The sequence below is a fragment of the Nannobrachium achirus genome (assembly GCF_963921795.1).
Source record: "Nannobrachium achirus genome assembly, chromosome: 17".
NCBI classification, from domain to species: Eukaryota; Metazoa; Chordata; class Actinopteri; order Myctophiformes; family Myctophidae; genus Nannobrachium; species Nannobrachium achirus.
Window position 1 is genome coordinate 62,148,366 of NC_137824.1, and position 20,000 is coordinate 62,168,365.

Here is a 20,000-nt window from a genome sequence, read left to right on the forward strand (position 1 = left end):
TTTTAATTAATCCTTAATGGATGCATCCTTCACAATGAAATAAAACATGTCTTACATTTTCATTTCAATGAAATAAGTGAACCAAGCATCATAATGACAGTTTACGCATCAAATGTTTCCTGAAATAAACAAGGGAATTTAGTTTAGTAGATACTGTACCGAAGGCCTTAAAGGAGTGAAAAAAAGGATCTCAATTTAAATAAGGCTTACTTGAGCGTATCCTTTTAGTTGACCTTGTACCAGTGAACTGTAGTACTGCCATGAAACTGTACCTTATTCCTGTGCAAACCTCTAATAAATTCTTAAATAAATCAATCAATAGCATCATAGTATGCAGTGTATAGAGAAGTGCATTCAGCACCTTTTCACACCTTTCAACCCACTGATCTCCTGACTGGGTCTGTAGCCAACATAGTTCAGAGTGTTGAGAGCTTAAAGTTAGAACAGGAGGAAGAACTGTAGAACACGCAGAGGCAGCCTCCACTCTGTGTGTGTTTGAGTCTGTTTAACTCATTGAATGCCATTTCAAGATGGCCCCCAAGTACCAGACTGCCACTATCCTAGATTTCTAGTGCACGGACCAATTTTTAGTGCACGGATCGTGCACGCCCATGCACCATATATGCATCATATGTGTAGTACTTTTTAACAGCTTTCAAACAAAAAAATCCGCTTGGAAATCCGTTGAGGCATTCATGAGTTACAAGCCTTCAAAGTCAGACAAAACAGCCATTTTTGACATTTTGAAAGATGTGTTTGTTTGTTATGGGGCTACACATGCAATTTCACAATTGCGATCATGCCTAATACATTTGAGGCATTTTTAGAAATTTTTTTATAAAAAAAAATTTTGAAAAAAAAAAAATATATATTTTTTTTTTTTTTTCAAAATGGCTTCCAACTCGGGAAACTCGGGCTGTGGCAGCCTGGGAGTACTGTAATAACTCGTGAAACTCGTGCCTTGGCAGTCAATGAGTTAAGACTAGATTACAAATCTTTCGTTTTTTTATAAAGCCTACAGTTAAGGCCTTTGCACACAGACACGTTTTTTTCGCACAGAAAAAATGGACGATTTAATAAAAAAACAAAAAAAAAAAAACAATGATTCTCCCGAATTTGCCATGCGACAGGTGGCTGCGGCTGTGCGTTTTTCCCCCCGATCGAACCCAGTTCGATTTGTGCGTCTTGTCGCATGCGGTAAAAACTCATCACTCCTTTTATGACTCCTTTTTGGATCCGCAGTGTGGATTCCACACAGCCTTGCACACCAAATCCAATGCGTTTTTAATCACGCAGCAAACGGAAAAAACGCAATTGTTGAAATTCGCGCCTGTGTGCAAAGCCCTTTACTGGCGGCTGTAGGCTTCAAGGGTTTGATTGTTGGGGGAATAGCTATGAACACGATACGATACGATGCGATGCGATACGATACGATACGATACGATAGCAGATCTTTACCTCTCTCCTCCTCTCCTCCACCTCCCTCCTTCTCTCCTCCCAGTCCTGACTGGACTGGTCCAGGAACGCTCGACCGCTGCTCTGCGTCTCCATTGGATAATCCTCGTCTGACGAGTCGTTGGAGTCACTGCAACACCGTGACACGTAGCCTGGTGACGTCATCACACACACGCATGCACGCACGCACGCGCACGCACGCACAAACACACACACACGTTACTAAATCATTAAAAACTGAACCGAAAACGTAATAAATAAATAAAATAATAATTTGTGGATGTCGTCTATCGGTACCCGTACTCACTGATGTCGTGCAGCTCAGTGAACTATAAAACAACGTCTAATCAACGGCCCTCCAGGGGACGATTCATTCATTTAAAAAACAAAAAGGTTGTGAATATCTTACGTGAACCACGATAAATGCTCACTTGCTAGGGACTCATAGAACACGCCCTCTACAACGGAGAAGCCCGTCTCACCACACACACCTTCCTCTGCTGGGACGATGCGGTGCACCCGCACCTTGGGCCGGCCCAGCCGGAACACTGTGAGGCCGGGGTCCACCAGCAGGCGGCAGTATCCCGCCAGCAGGCAGCCCAGGTCTTTGGCTGGCAGAGAGTCCATCAGTAAGGCAAAGGGCTGAGGAGCAAAGCATGATGGGAGAGCACAGCAGGTTAAAACCAGGAGGAGAAGAAGAGACGACAGAGAAGAGGGATGGTCAGACTGGGTGCATCTCTCCTTTCCGACATGTCTCCTTTCCGACAGACACTAACCCTATCTCTAACCCTAACCCTAACCTTAACCTCTATGGAAGTGTTGCCACTCCGACAATAAGAAGACACTGTCGGAGTGGCGACATGTCGGAATGGAGAGAGCCCCCCGGTCAGACTCACCACTGAGACCCTTGACTCTTGCTTAGTCACTTTTCTAGCTTTTTTTGCACTGACCAAAGGACACTTTTGTTTGGCTCTGCACTGCTGAGCTGTGTTAAGAGGAGCACACACTGGACGCGGGCGGCTGCGCAGCGTCGCGTCACGGTATCGATGCACGTTAAGTGCCGCACGGTAACCCCAACTGGATGCGGCGCGCTGCCACACAGCACATCCATTTCCCCCGGTGGGGAGAACCATGGGAGAACATGTTCAACGCGCGGCAACGCTGGAAAAATAGAACAGCGGTGTATCGGCGTGGCAGGCAAGGCGGCAGACCCGCGGCTGCGCGCGTCTGACGGTGGGTTAGTTCATTGAAAATAATGGGGCCGTATGTTTTGACGCGCCGCTTCCGCGCCGTCTCCGCGCCGCCTCCGCGCCCAGTGTGTGTTCCCCTTTAGTAGTATTATAACTTGTGTTTGACATAAGGTTGAGATACTTACAGTATATAGCACTGAATAACATTGACTGTTATGGACACTTTTTTGTTTGGCACTGCATTGATGTGTAACTACCGTATGTGTTATGATGTGACACTTATGTAGCTTTGACTGTTCTTGACACCTTTTCCCTCTTGGGATAATAAATGTATCTATTTAGCTATCTATCACTGTTAGTGAGCTCTGGAACAGTGCCATCGATTTGAGCACCGTCTTTTGTTGTCACGATTGGACCATGGCGTGCATGAAAGTTAGATCTTTCTGGCGAAAAGTTTGGTGGTCGGAGATGATAGTGACTACCCTTAACCTTCCCCAACTACAGTATATAGCCATGATTGACATATGTCTAATACTGTATCTCTGTTCATACATGTTCCATGTTGTCTCCATACCTTCATGTTGTGCAGGGAGATCCTCAGGTGTTAGATGTTACAGTAGATAGATATGTTAGGTGTAAGGTGTAAGGTGGTAGATGTTAGGTGCTAGGTGGTAGATGGTAGGTGTTAGGTGCTAGGTGCTAGATGGTAGATGGTAGGTGTTATCTCCATACCTTCATGTCGTGCAGGGAGATCCTCAGCAGGCTGACTTTGTGGCTCTCAGACAGCAGTGTGGTGTAGGTATGGTAGATGTTACAGTAGATAGATATGTTAGGTGGTAGGTGGTAGATGGTAGGTGTAAGGTGCTAGATGTTAGGTGGTAGATGTTGGATGTTAGGTGCTAGATGGTAGATGGTAGGTGTTGTCTCCATACCTTCATGTCGTGCAGGGAGATCCTCAGGTGTTAGATGTTCCAGTAGATAGATATGGTAGATGTAAGGTGTTAGGTGTTAGGTGCTAGATGGTAGGTGTTAGGTGGTAGATGTTAGATGGTAGATGGTAGGTGCTAGATGGTAGATGGTAGGTGTTGTCTCCATACCTTCATGTCGTGCAAGGAGATCCTCAGCAGGCTGACTTTGTGGCTCTCAGACAGCAGTGTGGTGTAGGTATGGTAGGTGTTACAGTAGATAGATATGTTAGGTGGTAGGTGCTAGGTGGTAGATGGTAGATGTTAGGTGCTAGGTGGTAGATGTTAGATGTTAGGTGCTAGGTGGTAGATGGTAGATGTTAGGTGCTAGGTGGTAGATGTTAGATGTTAGGTGCTAGGTGGTAGATGGTAGATGTTAGGTGCTAGGTGGTAGATGTTAGATGTTAGGTGCTAGATGGTAGATGGTAGGTGTTATCTCCATACCTTCATGTCGTGCAGGGAGATCCTCAGGTGTTAGATGTTCCAGTAGATAGATATGGTAGATGTAAGGTGTTAGGTGTTAGGTGCTAGATGGTAGGTGTTAGGTGGTAGATGTTAGATGGTAGATGGTAGGTGTTGTCTCCATACCTTCATGTCGTGCAGGGAGATCCTCAGCAGGCTGACTTTGTGGCTCTCAGACAGCAGTGTGGTGTAGGTATGGTAGGTGTTACAGTAGATAGATATGTTAGGTGGTAGGTGCTAGGTGGTAGATGTTAGGTGCTAGATGGTAGATGGTAGATGGTAGATGGTAGGTGTTATCTCCATACCTTCATGTCGTGCAGGGAGATCCTCAGGTGTTAGATGTTCCAGTAGATAGATATGGTAGATGTAAGGTGTTAGGTGTTAGGTGCTAGATGGTAGGTGCTAGATGGTAGATGGTAGGTGTTATCTCCATACCTTCATGTCGTGCAAGGAGATCCTCAGAAGGCTGACTTTGTCGCTCTCAGACAGCAGCTCCACCTTGCTGATGGAGGAGAACTCCACCAGGGTGGAGATCATGTTGAGCTTGGGGTTGATCACCTGACTCATCCCATACCTGGAGCCCACCAATAGGCTGACCGGAGCCTCTCTGTCCTGCAGCTGGGGAGGACACAGCACACCTTGTCAATCAATTCATCAATTAATTGTAGACACGATATAGTAGTACAATATATCTACAATATATACAATATATACATGGGTGCCATGGTTCATTAGTCCGAATTTGTTAAGAATACTATGCCCAACTCTAACCCTAACCCTAACCTCAGTAACGCTAACTAAATTCAGACTAATGAACCTTCGGAATTATGGGCAGTCCCCATATACATGTACAATATATCTGTGCTGTAAGGCAGAAACCAACCAAAATATCTACGTTTTCAGGAAATGGAAATAACATGTTTTTAGAACAACACAACACTGCCTCATCAAAGTTGCTATGGTGACTTTATACATACAGTAGTCAGATATTTCAATCATAGCCAGACCAGCAGAGCAGAGTAGCCTGGCTTTGGCTGAAAAGGAAAGACCTGAGCTGGCTGGGCAGATGCTGTATGTGTGTGTGTGTGTGTGTGTGTGTGTGTGTGTGTGTGTGTTACCATCATAGTAGCAGAGTAGTGTGTGTGTGTGTGTGTGTGTGTGTGTGTGTGTGTGTGTGTGTGTGTGTGTGTGTGTGTGTGTGTGTGTGTGTGTGTGTGTTACCATCATAGTAGCAGAGTAGTGTGTGTGTGTGTGTGTGTGTGTGTGTGTGTGTGTGTGTGTGTGTGTGTGTGTGTGTGTGTGTGTGTGTGTGTGTGTGTGTGTGTGTGTGTGTGTGTGTGTTACCATCATAGTAGCAGAGTAGTGTGTGTGTGTGTGCGTGTGTGTGTGTGTGTGTGTGTGTGTGTGTGTGTGTGTGTGTGTGTGTGTGTGTGTGTGTTACCATCATAGTAGCAGAGTAGTGTATGTGTGTGTGTGTGTGTGTGTGTGTGTGTGTGTGTGTGTGTGTGTGTGTGTGTGTGTGTGTGTGTGTGTGTGTGTGTGTGTGTGTGTTACCATCATAGTAGCAGAGTAGGATCGTCCACCGTAGGAAATCAGCTCTCCTAGCTGGGTGAGGTAGGCCAGCCGCGCCTGATTGGCTGAGATCACCTACAGACCAATAGGATGAACAGAACAACAGTAGAGAAATGGTTGACCAATCATAAACAATCTGCTCCATTCATGATGTTAACATTATGGATCTGCTTTCACCCCCCTCCTCCACCCCCCTCCTCCACCCTGCCTCTCAGTCAGTCAGTCAGCCAGTCAGCCAGTCAGTCAGTCAGTCAGTCAGCCAGTCAGTCAGTCAGTCAGTCAGTCAGTCAGTCAGTCAGTCAGCCAGCCAGCCAGCCAGCCAGCCAGCCAGCCAGCCAGTCAGTCAGCCAGTCAGTCAGTCAGCCAGCCAGTCAGTCAGCCAGCCAGTCAGTCAGTCAGCCAGCCAGCCAGTCAGTCAGTCAGTCAGCCAGTCAGCCAGTCAGTCAGTCAGTCAGTCAGTCAGTCAGTCAGCCAGCCAGTCAGTCAGTCAGTCAGTCAGTCAGTCAGTCAGTCAGTCAGTCAGTCAGTCAGTCAGCCAGTCAGCCAGCCAGTCAGCCAGTCAGTCAGCCAGTCAGCCAGCCAGCCAGCCAGTTAATGGGACCCAAACTTTCAGCAGCTATCACAGATTCCCCTAGGGATTTTGTAAATGGAATCATGGATTTTCTAATTTGTTTTACGGTACGGTAAAGTTTCCAAAAATTCTCTAACGTTTTCCTGATCCCCCGAAAATTTGAAGGAACCTTCATTTTTGGACATAGGCTATTGTGACTAGTTGTCACAGTGGTTCTCTTTAGTTCCCTTTCATCACACGTTGCACACAGCAGAGTCAGACAGACAGACCTTCTGTCTGGGTTCCAGCAGAGCTTGGATCTTCTTCAGGTGATGGTTGATAGCTTTCCTCAGGTCCTTCTCTCTCATGTTGCTGAGTAGAGTGGGAGAGATGAAGCTGTCCAGGCCAAACTCCTTCCTGTCACATGACACACGCACACACACATACGCACACACACACACACACACACACACACACACACACACACACACACACACACACACACATTCATAAGATGCTCAAACATGGGTAGAAATTTATTCTACTGCTGCTAAGGGTCTGATTAGGGTTACTAGCATCATGTCTATCATGTGTACATCAAGCTGGTATTAGTGTTACTAGCATCATGTCCATGTGTAAATCAAGCAGCCTCACGCTAACCTGACATCACCTAGCCTCGCGTAGCCAGGCTTACTCATCTCCGAAGAGAAAAGCCTGGTGACAATAGAAGGCAGAAAGTGTTCAACTTCCGCCGAAGGAATTTCACCGGAAGCTGTATTTTTTTCACTGTGCGGTGTTCCTGCAAACGTATTCCCTGCACGAAATTAAGCAATGTTACACCTATTAAGAGTGAGTTAAGAGCTACAATCTATTTTAGTTTTTTCGCTGGGGAATGTAAACAGACCTGCACCGCATGACGTAACGTCCGTTAAACGCAGACTTCCGCTAGAAATCTTGGAACACACCGGAAGGCATATTGTCTACGGGTCCGCGTCAATATTCCGACGGGCCGGTGTTCCGACACTAAAACTATAACCCTAACTCTACCCCCAACCCTAAACCTAACCTCAGTAAACCTTACCTCAGTAACTGCCGACGCTAAGTAACTAACCTGCCTTGCGCTAAGTAACTAACCTGCCTTACGCTAAGTAACTAACCTGCCGACGCTAAGTAACTAACCTGCCGACCATGTCGGAACAGCGGATAGTCGGGATAGTGAGCGCCTCCCATTGTCTACAGGGTGGACATCACCAGTCTTTCCACCTCAGAGGAAAGCCTGCTATTGGTTTACAACGGGTCATGTGATCAGGTCTAGGCGTGGACTAAAGCGGCAACAGGCGTCGCTTTGTTTTGGTTCCCCTGTTTGTTTCCGCAATCCTTATTAAAATGCTGGAGGAGGGGGGCACGGTGTCACACCCTAGGTGGGGTCGGCGATAGGGCCTTTCTGTGTGGAGTTTGCATGTTCTCCCCGTATCTCCTAGGGTTGATACCCTCACAAAAACATGCAGTAATCCTGGTCTCAATAATGCCTCCCCCTGGCCAGCCGGGGCGCTTGATGGAGGGGAAAGGAACTGGTTGGAATAACGTGTTCCTTCCACGCGCTACATCCATCCCGGGGAAATCCCCCCTGTCAGGTGAAAAGAAACAACTTGGACTACTCATGCATTGAAGGAAGCATGAGGTCAGTCCGTTGTCTCCCCAGGCGCGGCAGAGGGAGAGCAGAGCCCAGGATTACATAGGCAACTGGCACTGGGTGAAAATGGGTTGCAAAATCGTGGGATAAAAATTATAGAAAAAAAAAAAGGTGGAGGAGTGTAGTCTTGCCAGTCGCTGTGAGTTGGAACAAAAGATGGATTTACCAAACAAACTATTCAAAAAATAAGCAAAACTACACTGCATCAAGGGTTTTATTGGGTAGGACCTATACTTATACCCTTGAGTGCAGGGAAATACTAGGTTCAAACTGTTTCCAGTTTGGTAGTTCCGGCCAAAGTGTAGTTCATCTGATGACTACAACATGATGTAGGTTGTTTCTGATGACTACAACATGACATAGGTTGTTTCTGATGACTACAACATGACGTAGGTTGTTTCTGATGACTACAACATGACGTAGGCTGTTTCTGATGACTACAACATGACGTAGGTTGTTTCTGATGACTACAACATGATGTAGGTTGTTTCTGATGACTACAACATGATGTAGGTTGTTTCTGATGACTACAACATGATGTAGGTTGTTTCTGATGACTACAACATGACGTAGGTTGTTTCTGATGACTACAACATGACGTAGGTTGTTTCTGATGACTACAACATGATGTAGGTTGTTTCTGATGACTACAACATGACGTAGGTTGTTTCTGATGACTACAACATGACGTAGGTTGTTTCTGATGACTACAACATGACGTAGGTTGGTTCTGATGACTACAACATGACGTAGGTTGTTTCTGATGACTACAACATGACGTAGGTTGGTTCTGATGACTACAACATGACGTAGGTTGTTTCTGATGACTACAACATGACGTAGGTTGTTTCTGCTGGATCAGAAACGCTGAAATGGATCTAATCCCAAGCTAACCTCTCGCTACACAAACAGCAGATAGGCTCACAGCAGATGGTGTGTGTGTGTGTGTGTGTGTGTGTGTGTGTGTGTGTGTGTGTGTGTGTGTGTGTGTGTGTGTGTGTGTGTGTGTGTGTGTGTGTGTGTGTGTGTGTGTACATACGTAATGCTCTTGATAGAAGCTCTGGTCTGTCCACATGTGTCCAGTCTCTCATGCATGTGTCTGTGTGTGTGTGTGTGTGTGTGTGTGTGTGTGTGTGTGTGTGTGTGTGTGTGTGTGTGTGTGTACATTAGGGTTTAATGCCGGGAACCGGGATCCCGGCCTAACCGGCCTGAGCGCACCTAATTTCCCTCCCGGTTATTGGCTTAGGGAACCGTCATCCCGGAGATTGTCTTTTTCTTATATAAATTAGGCTAATTATCACTAGAAAGGCCTACTACAGTGCGTGGGCAATTATAGGCTGCTTGCCACATATCCTCGCCTCCTTTTTTAACAGGAAAAAATATATATCAGAATGAATCAGAACCTCAATATGCCTACAATAATCCAACCACAAATTAATCACTCTGATTTGCACTGCCTCTTTGATGAGCGCAGCCGCTGCGCAGCTTGCAATCTCGAGAACGAGCCGGGCGCAGCTCTTGCAGCGACAAGCAGCAGGTGGGGGGTGGGCTTCGATTGCTGTAACATGATGAATTGCCCAGTTTGGGACATAATAAATAGACCTATACTTGACTAAAACTTGTATGGACATTTAGTTTGGCTGTTGATATCACGGGAGGCGGTCAGATGCTGTGGAATTCTAAAAAGCCACGTCCCATACAATATAGGCCTACTAAATAAACTTAATTGATTAAATCTAACGTGGCGTGGCACCGAAATTATACTGCGTTCCGCTTCCAACAGTCCCTTTACCATCACAGAGAGACAACATGATGGAAAACAATTCGTGCCTTAAGAATATGAATCCACGTTACATAAACTGCTGTACTGTAAGTAATACATTTGTGGTCTACCTTGCTCTCTTGGGGTGAACTATGAAGAATGATCTTGCAAGCGTTATCCCCCCAAATATATCCAATTGTGTAAGTAATGGCATGCAATGGTTTATAATGACTGAGCCATTGAGGAACATTGAAGCGTTGCTGTGAAGAGTTGTGCGCGACTGCGCGTCCAGTGGCATCTCCCATTAGCTTGATTATATAGGCCTAGTTTGTCCTGCGAGTGTCATGCTGAAAATAGCCGATCTGCAAGCTCACATAGCGTCTAATCTACGACGTGTTGTGAGCTTGCAGATCATCTATTTTCAGTGACACGTGGAAATTCAGTTGATAGGCTACGCAATCTCGCCCCCTGGTTGGTTAAAGGGGTACTGTCACCTAAAGGCCATTACATGGTTATTAAACGTTATTAATTATTATTATTATTATTGACGGGAAAATACCGGGGAGCCCGGGAGAAGCTCCGAAAAATCCCGGTTTTTAAAATGAGCTAAATTCGGGAAAATATTAAACCCTAGTGTACATACGTGATGCTCTTGATAGAAGCTCTGGTCTGTCCACAGGTGTCCAGTCTCTCATGCATGTGCAGAGCAGCGAGACGCAGCGCCGTGTTGCATTTCATCTCCACCGCAAAGCGCTCCTGTAGCACGTCACCCACACTCTGCACGCACACACACACACACACACACACACACACACACACACACACACACACACACACACACACACACACACACACACACACACACACACACACACACACACACACGTGTACACACACACACACACACACACACACGCACACACACACACACACACGTACACACACACACACACACACACACACACACACACACACACAGTGTTCTTATCTTGTTGAGTTTTACCATCTCTTATCTTCAGGTGTTTATCTTCTAAGCTCAACAGACCGTTTATCTTTCTTCTGTCATCTTAAGAACTTCAATACCCACAATGCCACAGTGGACTACAGTGTTTATCTTTGATTTGTCATCTTAAGAACTCCAATACCCACAATGCCACAGTGGACTACAGTGTTTATCTTTGATCTGTCATCTTAAGAACTTCAATACCCACAATGCCACAGTGGACTACAGTGTTTCATCTAAAACAACACAGAGTGAACTCTGGGTTATTTAATAAATATAAATTATATCTGTTGTCAGGCAGAAACCAGCTACTGTACTGTACGTCCAGGATATTAACAACAACAACATCAACACAATACAGACACGTTTGACCTCTGACCTGCAGGAAGAGGTACTCGAAGGCCGAGGGGTCGTCATGCAGGAGGTCAGCGGGGTCACGGGGGAGGAAACACACTCTGAAGAGACATCTGTAGTCATGAGAGTCCTTCTTCTGAACCACCTGTAATTAATACACCTTTAATTAATGGTTAATTAATGTTTATTAATACACCCTGAACCACCTGTTAATTAATACACCTTTAATTAATGGTTAATTAATGTTTATTAACCCTGAACAAACACCTGTAGTCATGAGAGTCCTTCTTCTGAACCACCTGTTAATTAACATGTATAACCTTTAATTAATGGTTAATTAATGTTTATTACGCTCTGAACAAACACCACCTGTTAATTAACACACCTTTAATTAATTAACCTTTAATTAGTGTTTATTACACTCTGAACAAACACCTGTAGACCAGCGGATGATGCAACAAATATCCCATGATCCTTTGGGAGATGAGGTCATGAGGTAAAAATGATTGTTTTCCGGCCAAAAGAAGACATGTTGGATCCATGTTTCAACGGCGTGAATTTGTACAACATGGACACACATGTGGCTTCCCTGGGTCTTCACACTAAACGCGTTAAAAGTGTGTGTGTGTGTGTGTGTGTGTGTGTGTGTGTGTGTGTGTGTGTGTGTGTGTGTGTGTGTGTGTGTGTGTGTGTGTGTGTGTACCTTAATGATGAGCTCATCCTCATGCAGGAGGAGGAGCTTAGTGATGCTGTATTGTTGTTCCAGGACCAATGAGAAGTACTCGATGGCTTTGATTGACAGCTTGTCCTTCAGCGTGGCAACGATGTCCTGAAAGCAGGAAGAAAAAACTCATTCAATTCAAAGGCTGTTGAACAACCTGTTAACCCTTTAACCCTTTAAACCCTTTAACCCTTTAAAATAATATTATATTATTATTGTAATATTAATTATATGTGCTATTGAACACCCTTTAAATAATATTATATTATTATTGTAATATTAATTATATGTGCTATTGAACACCCTTTACGTCTGTGTGTTGGTTACAATAATATTGAACCAATGAAAAGTAGTAAAAAGCACATTTTGGAGTTAGGAGGTTTCAGCACAACAGTAAGAATAAAGATCAACCCATTATTGAATGTGTTGCTTCAGTAGCTTTGATCAGAATGTTATTAAGAATCATTAAGAAATAAATGCACTTGTGGAGTTTAATGAAATGACATGAAAGCCTCTGCAGTCTGCATGGACCATGAGGACATGGAGCCTCCCTGAGAATCCAGTCTGGAAAGAAGACTTTAAACCCATGATGATGATGAATCAAATGCTACACTTTCACTCCCAAACCGTTCAACACATGCAGGCATGTTGTGTAGAGTGTAGAGAGTGTGTAGAGTGTGTAGAGTGTGTAGAGTGTGTAGAGTGTGTAGAGTGTGTAGAGTGTGTAGAGTGTGTAGAGTGTGTAGAATGTATTCTATTCACAACCTTTTTTCAGCCAGGGCAGACTTTTCATATCCAAAAGAAAAGATCCCAGGGTACACCTAGATATATGCTGTGTGGTATTTTCAAAACGTTTCTTATGTTATTTTTCAATTTGGCCAATGTTTTAACAGTTTTTATATCATTTTATGCAGTAATGGTCTTTTTTCTTTTCTTTCTTGAGGTATTAAAGAGGTTTTAGTCCTTAAATTGTGACTTCACTGTGAAATGTCAAAGGAACACCAAAGATCTGCGGCACACTGGCTGAGAAACACTGATGTAGTTTAGTCAGAGCAGCTTCATGGAGAGTGTGTTAGCAGTGTGTGTGTAATGTGTAGTGTGTTCAGAGCAGTGTGTGTGTGTAGAGCTGTGTGTGTGTGTGTGTGTGTGTGTGTGTGTGTGTGTGTGTGTGTGTGTGTGTGTGTGTGTGTGTGTGTGTGTGTGTGTGTGTGTGTGTGTGTGTGTGTAGAATAGTGTGTAGTGTGTGTAGTGTAGTGTGTGTAGAGCAGTGTGTAGTCAGAGCAGCACAGTGAGCAGATTGAGGTGTAGAGTAGTGTGTATGTAGAGTAGTGTAGTGTAGTGTAGTGTGTGTGTAGTGTGTATGTAGAGTAGTGTGTTCAGAGCAGTGTGTATGCAGTATGTAGTGTAGTGTAGTGTAGTGTAGTGTAGTGTAGTGTAGTGTAGTGTGTGTGTAGAGTAGTGTAGTGTAGTGTAGTGTGTGTGTATGTAGAGTAGTGTAGTGTAGTGTAGTGTAGTGTAGTGTAGTGTAGTGTAGAGTAGTGTAGTGTAGTGTAGTGTGTGTGTAGAGTAGTGTAGTGTAGTGTAGTGTAGTGTAGTGTAGTGTAGTGTAGTGTAGTGTAGTGTAGTGTGTGTGTAGTGTGTGTGTAGAGTAGTGTAGTGTAGTGTAGTGTGTGTGTAGTGTGTATGTAGAGTAGTGTGTTCAGAGCAGATTGAGGTCATGACACACATTGTGTCTTCACGTCACTCTGGATTTGTGTGAAAACCTTGCAACGCATTTTAAACGTTTGCTGGTTCATCAGGGTCATTTTAAACCTTCTCTGGTTCATGAGGTTCATGAACCACCTCAGGATGAACCCAGGGTGCGTTTGGAAACCCGCACCGGGTGTGTGCTCAGTGTAGTCAGTGCAGTGGGCGTGGCGTTGGAGAGTGCGTTCAGTGTGGCTTATTTACGAACGACCAGTTGCTATTAGGAGATGTAGGTCTAATTCACAACATTGGCATGCCTGCTGTTAATTTACATGTTGATGTGTGTGAAACTATCAAGCCCAAACGACCAATTAAGCGACCAATAAGTGCTGCATTTTGCGGTCATTTCCTCCATTGTTCACAGCTGAGAAGCATTCGAGACACGGCCATGAAAACCAACCAATCAGAACACTGCACCACACCACCACACCGTCAAACCCCATCTTCTGAGTAGGGTTGGTGAGTGCGTGCACTCAGCACACCGGTGCGCCGCGCACTGGATTTCCGAACGACAACGCACCAAGTGCACCGAATAAACGAACGACAACATGGCACACCAGTGCGTTGAGTGCGCATTTCCGAACGCACCCCCAGACAACATGGAGATCTTCTTCCTAGCTGAGTCCTTCAAAGAACCAAACCCTTTCTATACCTTGACAGTTGTGTAGTGTAGTGTGTAGTAGTGTTGTGTACCTTGACAGTCGTTGTGTATGTTGTGTAGTGTGTAGTGAGTGTAGTGTAGTGTGTAGCAGTGTTGTGTACCTTGACAGTGGTTGTGTATATGTTGTGTAGTGTGTAGTGAGTGTAGTGTAGTGTGTAGCAGTGTTGTGTACCTTGACAGTGGTTGTGTATATGTTGTGTAGTGTGTAGTGAGTGTAGTGTAGTGTGTAGCAGTGTTGTGTACCTTGACAGTGGTTGTGTATATGTTGTGTAGTGTGTAGTGAGTGTAGTGTAGTGTGTAGCAGTGTTGTGTACCTTGACAGTGGTTGTGTATATGTTGTGTAGTGTGTAGTGAGTGTAGTGTAGTGTGTAGCAGTGTTGTGTACCTTGACAGTGGTTGTGTATATGTTGTGTAGTGTGTAGTGAGTGTAGTGTAGTGTGTAGCAGTGTTGTGTACCTTGACAGTGGTTGTGTATATGTTGTGTAGTGTGTAGTGAGTGTAGTGTAGTGTGTAGCAGTGTTGTGTACCTTGACAGTGGTTGTGTATATGTTGTGTAGTGTGTAGTGTGTAGTGAGTGTAGTGTAGTGTGTAGCAGTGTTGTGTACCTTGACAGTGGTTGTGTATATGTTGTGTAGTGTGTAGTGTGTAGTGAGTGTAGTGTAGTGTGTAGCAGTGTTGTGTACCTTGACAGTGGTTGTGTAGTGTAGTGTGTAGCAGTGTTGTGTACCTTGACAGTGGTTGTGTGGTCGAACTTGAAGGCCTTGGTTTGTCCGTTCTCCAGATACACCTTCAGAACGTTGGGCAGGAACAGCAGAGAGTTACCCTGAAATTATAATATATTTACATTATATAAACATATAATATATTTACATTATATAAACATATAATATATATAGAACAGTACAGTAGAGAGTTCCCCTGGAGATTATAATATAATATCATATAGATATATGATATAAACATATTTAGAACAGCAGGGAGTTCCCCTGGAGCATCAGGAAGTTGTTATAGAATGTTTTGAGACAGAGATGTACAGTATGAGCTCTATATTTCTGCAGCAGCACAACATTGTGTAGCCTACTGTAAGTAAACTGTATTATACTGTATTGTACTGTAAGGGATAATATACATGTGATAACAACACAGTAAACTGTATTATACTGTAAGGCTTGTTATGTACAGGTAATAACAGTACAGTAAAGGCAGCCAGACTAGATTACAATAGTGGAGGAGGATGACAGTTACATAACTATACTGCATATAAATATAGAACTATATTTATACCTTGTGGGGGAGATTACTAAATCAATAGCAGAGGAGAACATGAACTAGCACAGACAGCAAGATGGCAGAGAAACACATACTGTAGTTCTGTTGTACTGTTGTACTGTACCATACAGTTCTGTTGTACTTTGCAGATTTGTAGGTTTCCTACGCCTGCTTTAGAGTCAATATTCTGGACATTCATAGCCTGGTTCAGACCCCGAATCGCTGGCCACACCCCTTTAAAATGTTGTTTTGGCGATTCAGGGAGTCTGGTGTTGCTCTCACTGAAGAGGTTTTCCTCGTTTGGAAATCCGTACGGCGAATCAGTGTTGTGAATCAGCGTCTTGTGATCAGCGTGGGTGGGGTTTTCCCAGAAATCATGTGCGATTCGCCGCCGCCGGGCGACCGCGGCGCGGTAAAATGCAGTAAAATGCGATCGTATCGATCTCGCTATGAAACATCAGTAGCAGACATGTTATGTTGTGTTTGATTACTAATTCGTTGTGCTCCTATTCCTGCTGTTTCTTTGGTTAGCACTAGCAAGCAACAGGCTAGCCACTAGCCAGCCACATAACAACACTACATCATGTGCTTTGCTACTGTTGTGTTGGTCAGACGGTGAACCAATCGCAGAAGACTTCCTCTTTGGCAACGCCCATCCCAGAAACAGCTCTGGAGGGAAGCACTTTCAGACTGAATAATGGAGTGAAACGAAATGTCAATTCAGGCTGAGTGTCAGGCTAAGACATTTAGGCAAACCAATAGCAAATCCAATCACAGCAGCTTTAATGGGCAAAACAAGCCAAACATTCAGCGAAAGGCGTGAATGTTCTGATGTCACTGAGAAGAGGGAACAGGGAACTGTGAAGCTTTCAGTGAACAGCATGTTTACTGGAGGTTCTTTAATGTCGTTGGGAATTTACAGTTGAACCAAACCTAGTGAGAAATGTGTGGACCTGCATGTAGAATACTGTGATTTACAGGGTTAGGGTTAAAACATGTGCTTTGACATGCAAATGACCTGTTTGTTTAAAGAAGGGGGGAGGGGGGGGGGGGGGCAGTAGGGAGACCCCTTTCTCTCTCTGTGTGTGTGTGTGTGTGTGTGTGTGTGTGTGTGTGTGTGAGACCATACTCTGTCAGAATAGCAATAGGTGGACTTTAAAGGAGTAGTTCACCCCCAAAATTACCTTTTTTCTATTGATTATTCACGCCATGGAGACTTGAGTTCAATAATATTTGTAGTTTTTTGTCGCATTCCTAAGACAAAAATGTGATTACAATAAATGTACCCTCAATGATTCCGGATGGGGACCCAAATCGATTCAGGTCCCGATCCGGAATCAATGGGGCTAAATTTACGCTAATCAAATTTTTGTCTTAGGAATGCGACAAAAAACTAAAAATATTATTGAACTCTAGTCTCCATGAGGTGAGTAATCAATAGAAAAAAAAATCATATTCTACTTAATAATTGGGACTTACAAGAACCATTATCATAGTTATAAATAGTTACAAAATGTCTAAACTACTGTAAATGTAGGCCTATTATAACTTATAATAGGCCTACATTTACAGTAGTTTAGACATTTTGGTTTGATAAGGTTGTGGGCAGAACAATTTGTCCTTGTTATTTGACTATTTTTACTTTAATTATAATTAAAGACACTTCATAGTGAATTAGTGATTATAATAAATATCCTATGTCATGATTGTTGTTATAACTAGATCAGATTGTGTTTATAATATAACTTGTTCCATTGTTGGAAGCGGGATGTTGTTTTGATACATGCGTTAGAGGGGGGGTTCAACTGGGGATGTTGTTTTGATACAAGCGTTAGAGGGGGGGTTCAACTGGGGATGTTGTTTTGATACATGCGTTAGAGGGGGGGTTCAACTGGGGATGTTGTTTTGATACAAGCGTTAGAGGGGGGGTTCAACTGGGGATGTTGTTTTGATACAAGCGTTAGAGGGGGGGTTCAACTGGGGATGCCCAGAGACGAGGCAGGAGGGCTGGCAGAGTGCTGTGCTGTCTCTGTTATGATTGACAGCCATCATGTATGACAGACAAGCTGCTGCTGGGTAACATGACACGTGGCATGACTTTATAGCCCTGTTTCCACTGTAGGGCCAACCCAGAACCAGAACCAGAACTTTCCAGAACCAAGAACTTTCAAGAACCTGTGAAGTTCCAGGACCAAGTTCTGTTTATGTTTCCATACAACCAACCAGAACCAATTGGGAAGGTCTCCAAAATGAGCAGCAGCGCTGCTGGCCCCGCCCATAGGTTCCCAGAACTAAAGTTTAGTTCTACTAGTCATGTCTTAAAAAGTCCTGGAATAAATTCCTTACCAAAGAATCTCTTCATACCAATGTGTTTGTAAAGGTGTCTAGTAACACATCTCACAAAGACTGAAATTCAGTTTCCCTAGGAGAATCCTTGACAGCTGATGGGGTCCCATTAACTTAACTATACAGAAAATAAATCTGCTTTAAGTAGCATGTGAGGGGTCAAACTATGGGTTTTTCATGATTCTGAATCCATTGCAATCATTTGTTTTGCACAAAAACATTCCTTGGGGTAAAGGCAGCTCCTACAAAACAGTGAAAAGTGATGACTCATCACTAAACCATCGCTTTGTGGGGCCATTTTTTGCCCAAGGAATGTTTTTTGTGCAAAACAAATGCTTGCAATGGATTTAGAATCATTAAAAAACCCTAGTTTGACCCCTCACATGCTACTTAAAGCACATTTATTTTGGTGTGTTTTATCCTGTATAGTTAATTTAATGGGACCCCAACTTTCATCAGCTGTCAAGGATTCTCCTAGGGAGACTGCATTTCAGTCTTTGTGGGATGCGTTACTAGACACCTTTACAAACACATTGGTGTGAGATGTGTTACTAGACACCTTTACAAACACATTGGTGTGAGATGTGTTACTAGACACCTTTACAAACACATTGGTGTGAGATGTGTTACTAGACACCTTTACAAACACATTGGTGTGAGATGTGTTACTAGACACCTTTACAAACACATTGATGTGAGATGTGTTACTAGACACCTTTACAAACACATTGATGTGAGATGTGTTACTAGACACCTTTACAAACACATTGGTGTGAGATGTGTTACTAGACACCTTTACAAACACATTGGTGTGAGATGTGTTACTAGACACCTTTACAAACACATTGATGTGAGATGTGTTACTAGACACCTTTACAAACACATTGATGTGAGATGTGTTACTAGACACCTTTACAAACACATTGGTGTGAGATGTGTTACTAGACACCTTTACAAACACATTGGTGTGAGATGTGTTACTAGACACCTTTACAAACACATTGGTGTGAGATGTGTTACTAGACACCTTTACAAACACATTGATGTGAGATGTGTTACTAGACACCTTTACAAACACATTGGTGTGAGATGTGTTACTAGACACCTTTACAAACACATTGATGTGAGATGTGTTACTAGACACCTTTACAAACACATTGATGTGAGGTGTGTTACTAGACACCTTTACAAACACATTGGTGTGAGATGTGTTACTAGACACCTTTACAAACACATTGGTGTGAGATGTGTTACTAGCAGAGTTGGGATCCGTTACTCCAAAAAGTAGTGCACTACATATTACATATTACCTCTGAAAAAAGTAGTGCCTTACACTACTTCATTACTTCCTGGAGAAAGTAACTCGTTACACTACTCGTTACACTACTTTTGCGTTACTCCATAAAAAAGCCTGAGATGCATTGCCAACATATATTAGATGTATTAAATATTTATTATATATTATTATAATATCTAATACAATACAGTTATGTTGTTCAATGAAGTGAGCAGGGCTCACTGGTGGTCATTTGAATGAGTCTAATAATAATAATAATATTAATAATACGAAGTTATAATAATTAATCAAAATTATAATAATTAAATTATTTCTGAGCCCCTGTGGCCTTATTTAGCTCACATATGAGTTTATTCATTTATTTATGGACATACATGGTTTCCACCTGACATTATAGCCTATAGTTCTGTATCCATATGTCAGTCAGTTTAAGCAGATTTCATTCCATTTGGCTCCTATGAATTTTCCAGTCCAGGGGTGGACATGACCTGGCGGAGATTCTCCCCCCACAGAGCGCAGCAGGTCATATAGTAATTATTATAATTTGTATTAGTAAGTAGGTAGTTCTGTAGTCAAATACAGCTGGGGGGCTTATTACCCCAGGGGGGGCCTATTCCCCCACTCTACCCTACTGTAGCAGGCGAAAGTGATGGAACTACAATGAGATGACTCCGTGTGCAGCAGAAGCACTAAAACAATGTCAAACTAATTCTAGCAGCGGAAAACTTCCCATTTGCTTAAAAAAGCAACATGCAGCGATGGTTTTGCATAAGGAATTATTAATTGTCCGTCATCATCAGCTCATGTCAGAGTCTCAGAGCAAAGGTGAGGTGCTCTTTTTCCCTCTCTCTCTCAGCCTACCGTACATTTCCAGTAGGCTAATTCATTCTTGTGGCTCGCTGGATATTTAATACTCACTATTTGGGGGTTTTAATGTATCTTGTCACGTGTAGG

General features: G+C 43.5%; 1 protein-coding gene across 1 annotated transcript in view; it reads right to left on the minus strand.

The window, feature by feature from the left end:
* The window catches only part of frmpd1b (FERM and PDZ domain containing 1b), a gene marked incomplete at both ends in the record, with an annotated part of 49,345 nt that overhangs the window by 8,570 nt on the left and 20,775 nt on the right, over positions 1-20,000 (minus strand). The window contains 9 exon segments of the mRNA XM_080746849.1: positions 1,459-1,607; positions 1,887-2,097; positions 4,508-4,690; positions 5,627-5,719; positions 6,485-6,611; positions 10,293-10,426; positions 11,032-11,151; positions 11,710-11,835; positions 14,862-14,957. Of these exon segments, the coding sequence (XP_080602975.1) occupies positions 1,459-1,607; positions 1,887-2,097; positions 4,508-4,690; positions 5,627-5,719; positions 6,485-6,611; positions 10,293-10,426; positions 11,032-11,151; positions 11,710-11,835; positions 14,862-14,957 (1,239 nt within the window).